This window comes from Physeter macrocephalus, unplaced genomic scaffold (assembly GCF_002837175.3).
Source record: "Physeter macrocephalus isolate SW-GA unplaced genomic scaffold, ASM283717v5 random_53, whole genome shotgun sequence".
Lineage (NCBI taxonomy): Eukaryota > Metazoa > Chordata > Mammalia > Artiodactyla > Physeteridae > Physeter > Physeter macrocephalus.
The window spans coordinates 46,649-62,599 of NW_021145344.1; the positions used below are offsets into that span (position 1 = coordinate 46,649).

General features: G+C 42.3%; 1 protein-coding gene across 1 annotated transcript; it reads left to right on the forward strand.

The window, feature by feature from the left end:
* The first annotated feature begins 3,845 nt into the window (after window positions 1-3,845).
* On the forward strand, window positions 3,846-14,426 carry OSER1 (oxidative stress responsive serine rich 1). Its single transcript, XM_007123022.3, has 4 exons — window positions 3,846-3,971; window positions 7,664-7,779; window positions 10,711-10,824; window positions 13,125-14,426. The coding sequence occupies exons 2-4, from the start codon at window positions 7,703-7,705 to the stop codon at window positions 13,810-13,812; spliced, it is 879 nt and encodes a 292-aa protein (XP_007123084.1). The 5' UTR covers window positions 3,846-3,971; window positions 7,664-7,702; the 3' UTR covers window positions 13,813-14,426.
* Window positions 14,427-15,951: the final 1,525 nt, after the last annotated feature.

A 15,951-nucleotide genomic window follows, 5' to 3' on the forward strand; every position in this document is an offset into this window, starting at 1 on the left:
CTCTCTCTCTGGTCTCATCCCATCCCTTCCCACTTCCTGGGTCAATACCTGACATTTGAAACCCAGTTACAGCACCTCCTCCAGGAAGCCTTCTCGGAGACACCCCCCTGCACCTCCAGGCCAGCTAGGCAACCCTTCCGGGTGCCCACATTGGCGTCCTGTGCCTCCGTTTCCGCTGGGGTTCCCAACTAGCCCGTGAGCTTCTCAAGGGCTTCTGTGCAGCACTGGGTAAGCAGCAGGTACTCAGCAAGGTTGTGCAAAGAACAAGAGGGAACTGTGGACACGAAAGGCACCGTGGTCCCACAGCAGAGCAGAGCCGACTAGGACACAGCTCTCTTTACTTGCCGTCTTCCAAAATGATCAACACACATGGAATTCCCACTACCACACTGCTCTGGTAGCAGAAAGTGTTTCGTAACAGGATAATCGTGGGGATCAAAAATATTTAAATAGTTTCTCACACATAGTGCACACTCGATGCTTTTATTCGACAAGTAATTACCAAGTGCCAGCTTGGTGCCAGACTTTTGGCCCTGGGGATAGACTGTATTGCCAACCACTCTAAGACATTATCATTTTAAAGACTCACCATTTACTATAGGTATAATAAATGCTACCAGTTAAATTAGGACACACAGTCGATCAGAAGATGCATCCAGATTTTCGGAGTGCTAAATTGTGGGAAAATGTGCACCTTAGATTCAATGAAAAAGGTAGTGATAAACAAAAGAGACGAGGTCTCTGTTCTCAGGTAGCTTCTATTCTAGTGAGGGAAGTGATAATAAATATACACTGTCAAATAGTGATAAGTGCTAAAATGAAAAATAAAGCCAAGTAAAGGGATGCAGTGTGAAGGGGGCTACTAGGGTGGCCCGGAAAGGCCCCTCTGGGGAACTGAAATGAGCAGGCAAGGCACATCTAGCTGGATCGCAGTCCCAAACCCTGGGCAGCCAGCTTCCTCAAGCCCAACAGTATATCCCGGGTAGAAGCGGGCATCCCTGATCTAGTCGGGGTGTGAAAGCGGTAGTGGGGTCGAGGATAAGAAAGGTGGTGTAACTCAGTGATCAGGAAGGTGGGTGTAGAGTCAAGACGTCTAGATTTGAATCCCAGTTCTGCCATTTACAAGCTGTGTAACCTCGGGCAACTTACCTAACTGTTCTGAGCTTAGTTTCCTCAGTTGTAAAATGGAAATAATAAAAGCACCTGTTTTACGAGTTGGTTCTGAAAATTAAACGAGACAAACCTTCTAAATCGACACAAAGGATCATCATCATCACCATCTTCCACTCCAAAGTCATTTAAAAAATATCAAGGTAAGGAATAAATTAATCTATTTGAGCCTTAAAACATATAAGAAAAGACTATCTTCCAGATTACCAACTTGTAGGATGGCAGCCATATCATTGGGGGAAAAAATTTTTTTTAAGGCTTTGAACTTACCTTCCCCAAAGTTATTTTTTAAAATCAAGAGTTACCTTCCTATATAAATTGATTGCTTTTGCAGTATAATTTGATGGAACTAGGCTTCCTCTGTTCAATCACTTATAAGGTTCATGTAACAAGAAGGAAGTACACTGTTAAAGGAATTTTACAGCTACCATAGCTTTCTGGTTAGATGGCATTACTATGTGCATTAATACCAAGACAGTTTCCTGAATGTAAGTTCCACATAAGTTCAGGGCTTTTTCTTTGGCTGGTAAGATCCTGTGTCGCTGATGTAGGAGCGCAGATCGGGCTTTTTGTTCCCTCAGGTCATGTTTTGTGGCTTCTCTCTCTCATTCTGTCATGAGGTACCACACAGTGAATCAGGCCTATATCTAATGACTTGAAATTTCTGGCCACATCAGGTAGTGTGAGTTAACAGACTTAATTCCCAAGAGGTTCTCGCCTTCCAAATACTCCCCGATCAATGAGCCACATCCTCAGAAAGCACCCAACTTTATGATGGAGACATGCTTACCTAAAACAAAGCATCTTAAGACGTTTTAGTTTGTAGAATTTTAATGCCATATGGGTGGAAATAAGGTAAAATGAAGAATTCACCAAAGCTGTACATAGCTAGGAACTAACTAACCAGGAACTGTGTTAGGCTTTGGGAATTCAACTGGTCTAGATACAGTCCTTGCCCTCAAGGATGTGTGGTTTTACTCGAAGGAATATTTTCAAATGACAGTTTAAAAACATGTACTTGGTCTTGATGAAATTCCCTTGGCATCTTCTGATGGAAAAAATGCACATTTTCCCTTTTTTTGGCACACCACACAGCTTGTGGGATCTCAGTTCCCTGACCTAGGATTGAACCCTGGCCACGGCAGTGAAGGTACCAAATCCTAACCACTAGACCACCAGGGAAATCCCAATACTTTCCTGTTGCTTATTCTTTTATAAGAGATTTTGCGAGATGGGCAGCAGTGGGTGACCAGGCTTTTGAGACTGTTTAAATCCTGACTCAGTCACTTCCTAGCGCTGTGTGACACAGAACGGGAGCTACAACAAGATATCTAACATCTGAGTCCCAGTCGTCCTAATCTGTAAAATGTGTACAATCACAGGAATATTAAATGTGTGAACATGTGCACGGCTGCTGCATAGCACAGGGTAGTCATTATTACCATCATTAGGTTTGATGTTGGAACTTCACAATTAACAGGACTTTTTTTAAAAAAATAAATTTATTTATTTTATTTACTTTTGGCTGTGTTGAGTTTTCATTGCTGCACGCAGGCTTTCTCTAGCGGCAAGCAGGGGCTACTCTACGTTGCAGCGGCTTCTCTTGCTGCGGAGCACAGGCTCTAAGTACCGCGGGCTTCAGTGGTTGTGGCTCGCGGGCTCTAGAGCGCAGGCTCAGTAGTTGTGGCGCATGGGCTTAGTTGCTCCGCGGCATGTGGGATCTTCCCGGACCGGGGCACGAACCCGTGTCCCTTGCATCGGCAGGCGGACTCTCAACCACTGCGCCACCGGGGAAGTCCCAATAGGTTTTTTTCATCCCTTGTCAGTTACTGAGCCTCTCCTATGAACAAGAAGGATTTAAAATGTTTTACCCAGGCTTTACCCAGGTCCAAAACTTTTTGCAGAATTTAGCATGCATGTGCGTTTCTCTGTCGAGGTGTTCTACAGTTCTCACCAGATTCTCAAAAGGAGTCCGTGCCTGAAAAAAACGAGATTCGCTGAAACAGTCCAAGGTCCTCACTTAACGGAATGGAAAAACTGAGGCCCAGAGAGAAACTCAGTTGCCTCAAGTCAAACAACAGGCGTATTAAAGCAAAGGAATTTCAGTTCCAATTCCGGCGTTACGTTCACGGTCCTGACCGTGTCCGATACTTCCTTGCTTCTCTGCAGCCCTATTAGATCCCCGGGAGTCCAGGGCTGGTGTCGGAGCCCTGGAGATGTCGCAGGCCGTCCAGATTCGAGCATCGAGGAGGCTTGGGCCAAGCGCTCAGACGGGCTCCGTCGCTGTGAAAATCCCCCCACCCTGGCCTCACCCCGCGGAATTCCGCAGCCTCGCTGACTCCAGGTGGAGCACCAAGCACAAGGAGACCCGGGGAATGGAGGCAGATCGGCAACGAAGAACAACGCCCACTCACTCACCTGACCGAGAGGAGGAAGCAGGCACACCCCAAAACGCGTTCCACAGCGAATCCTTTGCGGAGGGAGGGACGAATAAAGAGAATAACAGGAAATGACGTCAGGCGCACGTGCTTCGCGAGGGGCGGGCGTCAGGCGTTTGAGAGGCGCGGCCACCGCCCTGCGCCTGCGCAGCCACCGCCTGCCGCGTTGCCTAGTCACTGGAGTAGGAGGAGCACGAACAGGGGGCGGGGCGCGTGTCTGAGTGACGCAGGCGCAGTGCGACTCTGGAGGCGCGGGTCGCCCCCCTCCGCGGATTTAGATCCGGGTCAGTCAGGCGCCGCGATTGGGGAGAGACGATCTCAAGTGACCGGACTGGCTCGTCGGAGCGCCCCTGCTGCGAGGAGGTGCGTGCCCAGACGTGACGGGGAGGCGCCGCGGCACCGCGTCTCGGCCTCCAGGCCTGGTCTGGCCACGGGCGGCTTCCTCTGGGCCCTCCCGCCTCGCGTCGCGTCGTTCCCCTGGCGCTGGCTGCCTGGGCCGGGCAGGGCCTTTGCTTCTCCGCGCTCCCTCCGCTGCTGCGGCCTGGCCCTGCCCGAGCTCCGCTCTCTCGCCCCTTCCCGCCTCCGCTGCCCCCGCCCCGTCCCTCGCCTCCGCCCTCTCCCGCTCGTCCGTAGCTTCCCCTTTTCGCCTTTCTCGGCCGCCCTTTGCCCCTTCCCGCCCTTTCCCGCTCGTTCCTGAGCCCCAGTCTCGTTGTGTGCCTCTTCGGCTCTGCCCCCGCCTCCTCCTGCATCCCTTGCCTATTGGCCTGACCCAAGTCTCTCATTCTGGCCCGGGGAGTATCCTCAAGGGGCAGTTTTCCAGCAGGAGACCCCGGGCGGGCACAGCTAGGGCCCTGGACAGCTCCCCTTTCTCCGAACCCCCCAGGTCCCGACCTTTCCCCCTATGTTTAAGCACGACCGATCCAGTTTCTGGGTAAAAAGAACATAGTGCTCTTGCACCGAGAGTGTAGGGGTTGAGTTGAGTGAGTAGAGAGAAGCGTGAACGTGTTTTGTCTCGGGGGCCGATTGTTGCAACTTCAGTCTTGTTTGCATCTTCTAGAGTTGCTGGACGCGATTTTCTTTCCTGCATTCCACGCTTCCTGGTGGGCAGGGAAATTTTCTAAATCTTTAACATTGTGATGACACGCTTCCGCGCAGATCCTTTATTGATCGTTCTCAGGTCTTTTCAGGATCCTGGAAATTTGGACCTAGGCTTGAGGTTCAAAGAGGTATTGGTTAAAACTGCAAGATGTAAATAAGATTGTGAGACATACTCTTCGTTGAAAGTCAGAGAAAATCAGGAATTTTCCCTTTTGATGGAGGAACTTAAAAGAATTTTGTGTTTTTTGAAAGGTTAGGGAAAATCCGAGGCCCCTTGTGATTTGACTTAAAACAAAGTAGAAGTTTGATCTTTGGGGGGATTGTTCAATTTCAAGAAGTTCAAGAAGTTAGAGCAGTAAAAACTGGAAGAACGCCTCCCACAAATTTAATATTAATGAAGAAGGGCAAATCAGGTACATGTTTCCCAGAGTTAGTTGTACAGCTCTTGATTTGAGTGAATGGGAAGCTGGGAAGAGGGAGGAGCATAATAAGCCTTTTTGTAATTACAAACATGCTCTGATTTAGCTCTTACGGTCATGCCTAAGATTCACCTTTGCCCTGGGTTAATATAACTGAGGGAAAAGGTGAGTAATCAAAATGCTGGAAGTCTGAGAATGGTTTAGTTGGAACTTCATTCCTAAAGTTTTAGTCTGTAGCCAGTTTTATTTTGGTCTGTTTTGGTTTTTAACTAATGGATCTTTTAGTGTGTCAACAAGAATGTTAGCTAAATTTGTATTAACATCTAGAGGTCACCTGCAGTAATGTTAACACTGTATAATTAAAAGTTCCATGTTTGGGTGCAGAGCATCTTAACACAGCGTTAGGGCAGGAATGAGATTCCAGTCCTTACAGGAATAGGGTTCACAGTCCTGGTGTCAGGTTCTCCCTTGTATCTCCCTTGTATCCCCGTATTCTTCAGCAGGAGGAATTTGTTTATAGACTACAGAAGCACCCTTTTAGATGCTGTGGAGCTTCAAAAATACTAGAATATGTGATCTTTGCTCACCCCTCTCCCCAAGTATATAGGACATTATTGTGTATCTGGGAGAGGATCCTTCTCTGAATCCCGAAGAATTAGGAACCAGTGAAATGTGGAACTGATAATGTTTCCTCAAATTGATGTAGTGGTTAAGTAAACCAGCAAAATACATATGGGGAGTATATTTAAATTTTTTGTCTTAAGAAGTTGAGGTGAAAGCTAGCTGAATTCGTTTGAGACTGTTTTCAGTGCTCCCCAGAGAGATCTGCCTAAAATACCTTCTACACATTAATAAATGAAACAGATAGTCTTGATCACTTGCTTCTTAATTTTGCCACTGGTACTAGATGGTTACATTATATCAAACATGTTATGACACCGTGACCTGTAGAGTATTAGAGGTCTCACAATAACATCAAACCCACCCCTGAGAAATGAGCAGATATAGAATCAGAGAGGATCCAAGGATCCACAGAGAGGCACTGCTCCCTTTGAGAGTGCCTAAGGGCACTCTAGAAACAGAGAAGGTAAAGTGAATTCTTTGCTTCAAAAATTCCCCATCTTATATTTTTTGTTTTACTTTTTTTCTTTCTGATTCCCTGTGATATGTTTATAGAGACTGATATATGCTTTGTTCAGGATGTGGTATTAAGAAATTTTTTACCCTGAGTAAAAAAAAAAAATGGGAGACTAGAGTCAAAGAATTTATTAACTTCTCTATTGTATCTCTTGTTGCTTTGGTTGGTCTCTCTCCCCCGCCTCCCCCCCCCGCATCTTTTTTTTTTTTTTTGGTTTAAATATAAAAATCAGGGTAGAAGAAATGGAGCACTTTGGTTAATCAAGCTAGTTGATTAAGTAGAGATCATTTAAAGGCACATCTGTAGAATAATAATTTCAGTTTTTTCCTTTACTTTCTACCTCTTTTTTTTTAGCTAATTTTGTTTTAAGTTTGTTTTTGAGTTGCAAGTATAGTTCATCTATTCTTGTAAGAAAGTATTTGAAGGTAAAGAAAACAAAGGTTGAGTGTGGAGTAAGCAGTATCATTGAAACATGTTTGCAATTCTGCTTTAGTAATGGTAACATCTTGATACGTGGGTATGAATATTAATATGAGTATAAACATTGATATCTGGGTCAGGATTGCTTTAGAGAAATGCTATCATGTGTCACAAAGTTATTCTTACCTGAAATGTTTAGAGCTGGATGAGACAAACACTCAGTAGTGTTTTGTTTTGTTTTTTTAAATAAATTTATTTATTTATTTTTGGCTGCATTGGCTCTTCGTTGCTGCGCGCAGGCTTTCTCTAGTTGCGGTGAGCTGGGGCTACTCTTCGTTGGGCTTCTCATTGCAGTGGCTTCTCTTGTTGTGGAGCACAGGCTCTAGGCATGTGGGCTTCAGTAGTTGTGTCGTGCAGGCTCAGTAGTTGTGGCACATGGGCTTAGTTGCTCCGCGGTATGTGGGATCTTCCCGGAGCAGGGCTCGAACCCATGTCCCCTGCATTGGCAGGCGGATTCTTAACCACTGCGCCACCAGGGAAGTCCCCTCAGTAGTGTTTTAAAGCTCAGAGTCCTATGTGTTGAGCTTTTCCCTGTATTTCTGATGCAGAGGTCATTTTGTCTGTAGGTTTCTAGACTTCTACAACTGGAGAGATTTCCCCTCCTGTTAAAAAGTATACTTAAACACAGATTTTAGGTGATGTAGTTTCCAAAACTGTGTAATAGGATATTGGCATCAAGTATTTGGACAGTTTAAATTCCATCATAATAAATATACTTTTTCTGTATTATTTCATGTGTCTTCTCTTAAGAAATAAAACCTACAGTTTCCTAGTCATTGAAACTTCCTTTTAGAAGTAGAAATTTGCGTTTTCTCCCCCTAACAAGCAATGGTAGTATCAGGAATATAGATTTTAACAAAAGTATATGTTTGAACTCACCTGTTTTCACTTTGTTCATTTTATTTTTATTTTATTTTTAGTATTAACAGGAACATCCATAGTAGTGTAAAACTTGCACAATGAAATCTGAAGCCAAGGATGGAGAGGAGGAGAGTCTACAAACTGCTTTCAAGAAATTAAGAGTGGATGCATCAGGGTAATTAAATATGGAATATATTATTGGGGAATTGTTTACTAGATTTAAGTAGACATTTCCTCAGGGGAGCTCTTTCTCTTCTAAAATTTCTTTTTATTTGTAGAAGGTGTCAATGTTAATAGTGTGACATTTTACCAAATTCTGTACAGCATTGTTTTACTTATAAAAGAAACTCTTCTGTTAAATTTTGAAAAGTAGGTGCTTAATTGTACTCCAAGGCTGGGGGTTCTTAACTTTAAGGAGGGTTCCCCTTCCCCCTCCCCCTCCCCCCACCTCTTTTTAATCAAACATCAGGCAGTGTCCCATCAGAGAGTTCCTTATACATCTCTAGGGAATCACAGTATTTTTTCACTAAAAGTGAATTGGCTCAATAGGAATCTCTGCAGACATTGTTGATTTCATGGGCTCTGATTGCTGACCCTATCACTATGGAAACCTCTGTTCCTTAGGGTTCTGTCACTGAGATCAATAATCTTGGACCCTTTGGCCAAACTAATTAGAGCACCTGCAGACCAGCTGCTGTCTGAATGTTAATATTTCACCCTTTGCAAAATGTTCTATGCAGGACTCTTTTCATCCCCCTTCTTTGCCCCCAGGCCAGAAGAAATCTCAAAGTTTTAATGGATATAAGAATATTTCATTTCATGAATGGAAACTGAACACTCCACAGCAAGGAGTAAATAATGATTGCTCAAATTTATTACTCATTTACTATGCCCTAGACACTGGCTTAAGTACTCTGTACACATCATCTAATCCTTACTACCAACTTAGAAGATAGATACTACAGAGTATACTATATAGTTTACAGAGGAGCTACAGATGAATTAAGTCACTTGTAAAAGGTCACATTGGTAAGAAGTGGTAGAGCCAGGATTTGAACCCAGACAGTTTATCTCCGGAACCTCTGCTCTTAACCATTCCTTTATATGGTACCTTGAAGACAACATGAAGAAAGGCATTCGGTACCTGGTGCATGTAAAATTAAATAGTTGTTAGTTGTTGTTATAGCTGTCTGCTTATTGCTAGTACTATTTTTGGCCTACCAAATGAGAGAATTTATGCTAATAGATTTGCACAGTAGCTGTTAGAGGTGCTAACATTTGCTTCCATGATACTTCAAATAAGTATCTTCTCCTAGTGATTTCCAATATGGTCATCTTGCCATTAGAATTGATCAGTACTTTATAAGCTATTTTGGGAAACAGAAACAAAGCAGAAAAACAAATAGTTCCAGATTGCAGTCATAGTGTATTACTTTGTGATTTCTGGTATAGAAATATATATTTTTTAATCAGGAAAATGCTAGGAATGTATAAATGCACACGTACATGTATCCCTTAGTGTATAAATTTATATAACTCTTGATATACAGACTTCTTTCCTGGTGTTTTAAGAAGTTGGAACATAAAATTAAGCTAGTCCCATGCCCCTAAAAATTACTTGGAACATAAAAAAAACTTTTCAAAATGTCTGTACAATATATGGTCAAATATTATATATTTGTAGTATGTGCTCTACTTTGAGTAAAATTATAGAAAGAGAAGGAGCAGTGGAGAACATTTGAGAAAACCAAATAAGAGTACAGGGGGTGAGTCATTACTGTGACTAAGCAGAATAAGACTTGTATAGTGTATCATACGTTTCTAGTTGTTTTGTATTGTTGCTGATTTACGAATGGAACATGTGAGGTACTGACTCATAAAGTAACCAAGCCTTGCCAGGAATTTAACATGATCCTGTTCAACAGGTTTTGGTTTCTAATGGTATTTGTCTTATCAGGACAAATCTTTATGTTGTAAAACAACATAGTCCTTTTCATCAGACTATAACATAATACATGCTTATTACGGGTAAATCACAAAAACAAGAAAAGATAAAAAAGGAAGTAAAAAATCACAATTTACCAATACCACAGTTAATATCTAGATCATCTGTAATAACAGCATTCACTTTTTTTACACAGTTGAGGTCATAATATATGTACAGGTGTTTATCTATGCTGTTTTCTCTTATGTTACAAGCATAACATAATATTATGTTATAAACATTCTCCTATGTCATTAAAAGTTCTTTGCACACTTAATTTTTAATAAATTCCTAATATTCCATTGTACAGATTGGCCATAATTTAGTACAGTATTTTCTATTATTAGACATTTAAGGATATTTTAAATTAAATTTTAGTGAATATCTTTTTACTCAGTAGATCTACAATCAGTAGATTGTCTCTTTCTAAAGGATATTTATCAAGACTACAGCATGTATAGTAGGAGCCATGTATATGTGTGTATGTATGTGTGTATTGAAAAGGTCCAAAAGAATTTGATGTTAAATATTAATGTTGGTGACCTCTGGGTTGTGAGATTATAGATGATTCTTTTCTCTCTTTTAAATTTTTTCATCTTTACTGGGAACCCATGTTACTTGTGTAATTTTAAACTGCAGAGATTTAGCTCTGAGTAATATTTCAAGTTTATTGGTTGCAAAAATTAGAATATTTTTGTATAAGTTGTATACTGTTTGAAAAAGTATTCATTTAGATTGAGTCTCCTAAAGTTTTTCCTCCTAAGCTTAGTTTCCGTGGCTCTGGTTTGCCCACATAAAGTAAGTGGTCATTGTCGTTAGCACTCTCCCTGGACATAAGGCCTGATCTGCCCCAGATAAACAGCCTAAAAGTCTATTTATATCCCACTGCTGGTTATACTTAAGAATCATTCTTTGGCTTATGATTTTGCAACTGTGAACTCTTAGGGATCCTCCAAATTTGGTTTTGGAGGAAAATTTACACTAAAAGCTGAGCAATTTTTGAGAAACCCAAACTAGAAAGATAATAAAGGTATTAATACAAGTTACATTTGGGTTGGTGAGAGCAATATGTTCTCCTCCTTTCATGGTTTTCTAAGCAGTAAACTTTGTTCTTATCTTCAGGTCCATAGCATCTCTGTCGGTTGGAGAAGGCACAAGTGTCAGAGCATCAGTCAGAACAGCAGTGGATGATACCAAACCTAAAACCACATGTGCATCTAAAGACAGTTGGCATGGGTAAGAGCTTCTCATTGCAGATGATTTTTATCCCAACACCTTAACATACTATTGGATTTTCTTTCCTAAGTATCCAGAAAAGAGTGTTATGATATAGAACCCAAGATGCACCGGTTAAAGAAGACCCTTTCTTCTCATTGTGAATTTGCTGAGACTTGCTGTATAGCCTGGATTGTAGTCAATTCTTATAAATGTTCTATGTGTGTTTGAGAAGAATGGCTCTCCTTTAATCATTCTTAGGTTTTATATATGTCTAGTAAATTAAGTTTAAAAATGTGTTACTTACAGGATCTTTTTTCAAATAATTTTTTTTTTTTGGAAATAATGTGCCTAGTTCTCTAGCTGCTGTTAAGGTATTCGTATTGTTTTTGGTATTCTCCAGTTAGTTATCCTGCTTTAGTGTGTGCTTCTTATATCTGTAGATTCTCTTCTTGCATCAATTCAGAAAATTTCTCAGCCATCATCTCTTAAAAAATTACCTGTGTTCCCATTCACTGTATTCTTTCTTTCAGAGACTCCAGACTTTTTATTCTGTCTTAACATACCTCTTAACTTTTACATTTTTCCAAATCTCTAAGTTTCTGTGCTGCCTTCTAGGTCAAGAGTTGGCAAACTTTTTTGGTAAAGGGTCAGAAAATAAATAATTTAGGCTTTGGAGGCCAAGAGGTGAGATCCAGGGATATTTTGTAGGTACTTAAAAAGGGAGAAAACTCCTGCCCTGCCCTGTTTGCTTGATGTTCACCATCCTGGCTGGTGGACACACTTTGTGTTTAGTCGCTGAGACAGTCTCAGGCTGAAATGATGAGCCTGGTGGGATGGGTGGGGAGGGAGCATTGCCAGGGTCAGTTTTACTTTCTGCCTCAGTGGCACCCAGATTCCAGCACGCCCTCTCTCCTCCAGAGAGCCTGGCACAAACTGAGATTCTTCCACTCAGTATCTAGCGATTGTTGACAGCAGAGCCCCAACATGTAGATAGTAGCCAGTGAGGGCCCCAGGCCGTGGTGTAACGCACATGTCTGCTGGCCAGGAAGACAGGCACAGGGAGAGGAGGGAAGAACAGGGGCAAAGTGGGGGACACTCCAGGCATGTCTGCATGGCTCACTGTTCTAGCCTATGGGAGCAGTGTCCATGGGCTGTACAGAAACAGGTAGGGGGCCGGATTTGGTTCACAGACTGCAGTTTGCTGACCCCTGTTGTAAATAATTCAGATTTATCCTCCAGTATTTTCTTTTCTTAGCTGTATGTATTCTGCTGTTTAGCCTGTCTGTTTAGGTTAATTTCAGTTACAAAATTTTTAAAGTTCTACTTGGTTCTGTTTTCAAATTTGGCAATTTTGAGTCTTTTTTTCTCTTTGCTCAATTCTTTTTTTTTTTTAATTTATTTACTATTATTTATTTATTTATTTTTGGCTGCGTTGGGTCTTCCTTGCTGCACGCGGGCTTTCTCTAGTTGTGGCGAGCGGGGCCTACTCTTCGTTGTGGTGCATGGGCTTCTCATTGCAGTGGCTTCTCTTGTTGTGGAGCACGGGCTCTAGGCGCGTGGGGTTCAGTAGTTGTGGCACGCGGGCTCTAGAGCGCAGGCTCAGTAGCTGTGGTGCACGGGCTTAGTTGCCCCGTGGCATGTGGGATCTTCCCAGACCAGGGATCGAACCCGCGTCCCCTGCATTGGTAGGCGGATTCTTAACCACTGCACCACCAGGGAACTCCCTCAATTCTTATTTATTTAAAATTTTATAAAACGTTATAGTATGTCTGATAATTCCCAATATCTGAAAACTTCAGAGTCTAAATCTGTTTTTCAGCTGTTCCCAGTGATAGAAATGAATTCTAAATCTGCTCTTCTGTTGAGTAATCCCGGCAGAGTGGCTATTTGTAGCATTAGCCCCACAGGGTACTGAAGCTGCTGTGCTGCATTCAGGGCATGGAGCACAACATTGAGGTTTTACAACATCAGTCTAAGTTGTCTGTGCACGGTGCTTTTCCAGACCCACTGGTCAGAGGTTCCCAAGCCAAGGGTTGGGCAGGGCAGACAGGTATTCTGCGCCAAATGTTTAGTCCAAGAAGTGCGATTTAAAACTACCCTTTACCTCTCCTGTTTCTATACCTTGGTAATAAGGAGATGTTGACATTTTTGAGACGCAGAGACTTAGGCAGCTTGAAAATAGAGGTAGGCACATCTCTTTGGGGGGAACTTATTTAGACTCATAAACCAGAGAGGTGGCAAATTTCCAGCTATCTTAAAGAATCTCTTTAGGAGACCTCTGTATTCCAACATCTTCTTGTGCATTTTTTTCCTCTTAGGTCTACAAGGAAGTCTTCACGAGGAGCAGTGAGGACCCAGCGTCGTCGGCGTTCTAAGTCTCCTGTCCTTCATCCTCCAAAGTTTATACATTGCAGTACAATAGCTGCTTCTTCCAGCAGCCAGCTCAAGCACAAAAGCCAGACGGACTCCCCTGATGGCAGCAGTGGGCTGGGAATTTCAACCCCTAAAGAGTTCAATGCAGGAGAATGCTCAACTTCTCTCGATACTCATCACACAGGGGCAGTTATTGAGCCTTTGAGAACTTCGGTTCCAAGGCTCCCATCAGAGAGTAAGGAGGAAGACTCCTCTGATGCTCCCCAGGTCTCCCAAGCAAGTCTCAAGGCCAATGATCTCTCTGACTTTCAATCCGTTTCCAGGCTAAACCAGGGCAAGCCATGTGCATGCATAGGCAAGGAGTGCCAGTGTAAGAGGTGGCATGATATGGAGGTATATTCCTTTTCAGGCCTGCAGAACGTCCCTCCCTTAGCCCCAGAGCGAAGATCCACGCTTGAGGACTACTCTCAGTCGCTTCACACAAGAACTCTGTCTGGCTCCCCCCGCTCCTGTTCTGAGCAAGCTCGAGTCTTCGTGGATGACGTGACCATTGAGGACCTGTCAGGCTACATGGAATATTACTTGTATATTCCCAAGAAAATGTCCCACATGGCAGAAATGATGTACACCTGAGAGTGAGAAGCTCATTACTGCGCTTTACCCAGTGCAGGGTTGTCAGAGAGATTAGTTAACGGCAGACCTTGCGGCCGCTTTGGGTGAGGAGACATCTCTTTCTGCTCGCTGTGCTTGCAGTAAAAACTTTTCTTGGCATCTCAGTGAATCTTCATTCTTTAAATTTAACTCGCTGAGTTCTTACATACCCACCAAGGCAGGCCGATCAAAAGAACAGTCCCTCTCATTTAGAACTGTTCCTGGGGGATGAAGAAACAATTGCTTGACTGGTAGCAGTGGGTCTATGGTGAAAGCCTTTGAAAAACAATTTTTCAGCATTTTTCAGATCTGTTTAAGATTTGGGTGCCAAGGAGAATGAAATGTGGTTTTGTACCTGGACTGAACATTTGTCATGCTGTAGTTGCCAGCCCAGAGTATTAGTTTTATGACTGGTTTAAACCAGCTCTGATTTAACGCAAGATTTATTGTGTCTTTAAAGGTTTTCCTATGTTATTGTTAAGCCAGAGATCTAAGGTTTAGATTCAATATGAATAAACTAGCTGGCCTGCCCTATATTGTTTGAGAGAATCATTAACCATCACGAAATAAACCCCTGTTGGTGCTGTTCACCCTGAGACATGTCACATGAAGTTTCTTATGTGAGAAGCGACTTGGAGTGGGGCTGCTTCAGTTGGGGGAGGGGGTGTGATATTTGAAATGGCTGTGCGTCTTCTCCATCTCCGGCATTTTAGTACATATGGCACGTTTCAGTCACTTGCAGTGTAGATCTCATACCTCAGTTTCAAATGTTCTGGATGGATATTATCTCTTTATACTGCCCTCCTACCCCAGCAACCCCCAAAGGGAATTTTATGCATGCCATATCCAGTATTTAATGGCCAACCAGCCACAGTTCCCCAAAGAGAATTTTATACATGCCATATCCAGTATTTAATGGCCAACCAGCCCACGGTTCCCTCCAAGTTTGGTAAAAAAATCTTTCCTCAGTGTCAGCTGGAGAATGAATCCCTTTCTTTTCTAGGTGGCTCTAAAGTGAATTTTATGTATGCCATATAACTTAACTCAGAACATCCTAAGCATACCTATCAAATTTAGTGAAAATTTGTCCAGCCATTTTAACGTGTTAACAGAAAGTTTGTTTCACTTTTATTTCGATTACAAAATAGGTTTTACTCTTTACTAAAACATCCCACTAACTGTGGAGTTGATTCATGACAGTGGGGTTTGGGCTTCATAAATAGGTGATTTGTACTTGGGAGAGGTGGGAAGGGTATTTACTGGAAAAGCTCTGAACTTAAGTAGTGAGAGACCCCAGCTAGTTACTAGTTTAGTATGAATTTAGTAATATCTGAAGGCTCTGGTTGGAGCAAGAGAGCCTTGTCATCACAGTGCTAGAAACTTCAGTTTTCTTAATGCTACAGAAGGTGCACTATTTCAAATAACAGGCAGAAGTTCTGAAACTGTTTGGTCTCAGGACTCTTACACTTAACAAATTTGAGGATCTCAAAGAGCTCTTGTTTATGTGGGTTATATTTATCAGTGTTTACCATATTAGAAATTAAAACTAAGAAATTTTAAGACTATTACTTCATTTAAAAATAGTGAAGAATCCACAAATCCATTTAAGTTAATATAAATAATCTCTTTAATCGGAAAACAACTCTTCCAAAACAAATATTTAGTAAGAAGAGTGGCACTGTTTTACATTTTTGCAACTCTCTTTAATGTTGGGCTTAATGAAATATGCTATATTCTCATATTTGCTTCTGCAATCTCCTGTGACATCCCATGTCATATGACCTCTGGAAAACTCTACACTTGCGAGCGAATGAGCATGAAAAAGACAAATGCTGTGTTAATATTATGAAAATAGTTTTGACTGCACAGATCCCCTGATGGAGTGGATTCCCGGACCACACTGTGAGAACCACTAATCCTAGGCTATTAGAGCTTCTGGTTGTAAAACTACCTACCTCCCCAACCCTGACCTCCACAGCTAGTGTTTTGCTTCACCTTTTTTACTAGAGAGAAGAGGAGCAAATTGGGCTGAACATGTTACTTGAATTGAAATTGTTCCTGTGTCTCAAGTCCTTTTTAGTTTACTTATCAAACCAGTGATCTGGTTATTTACTTAATTCT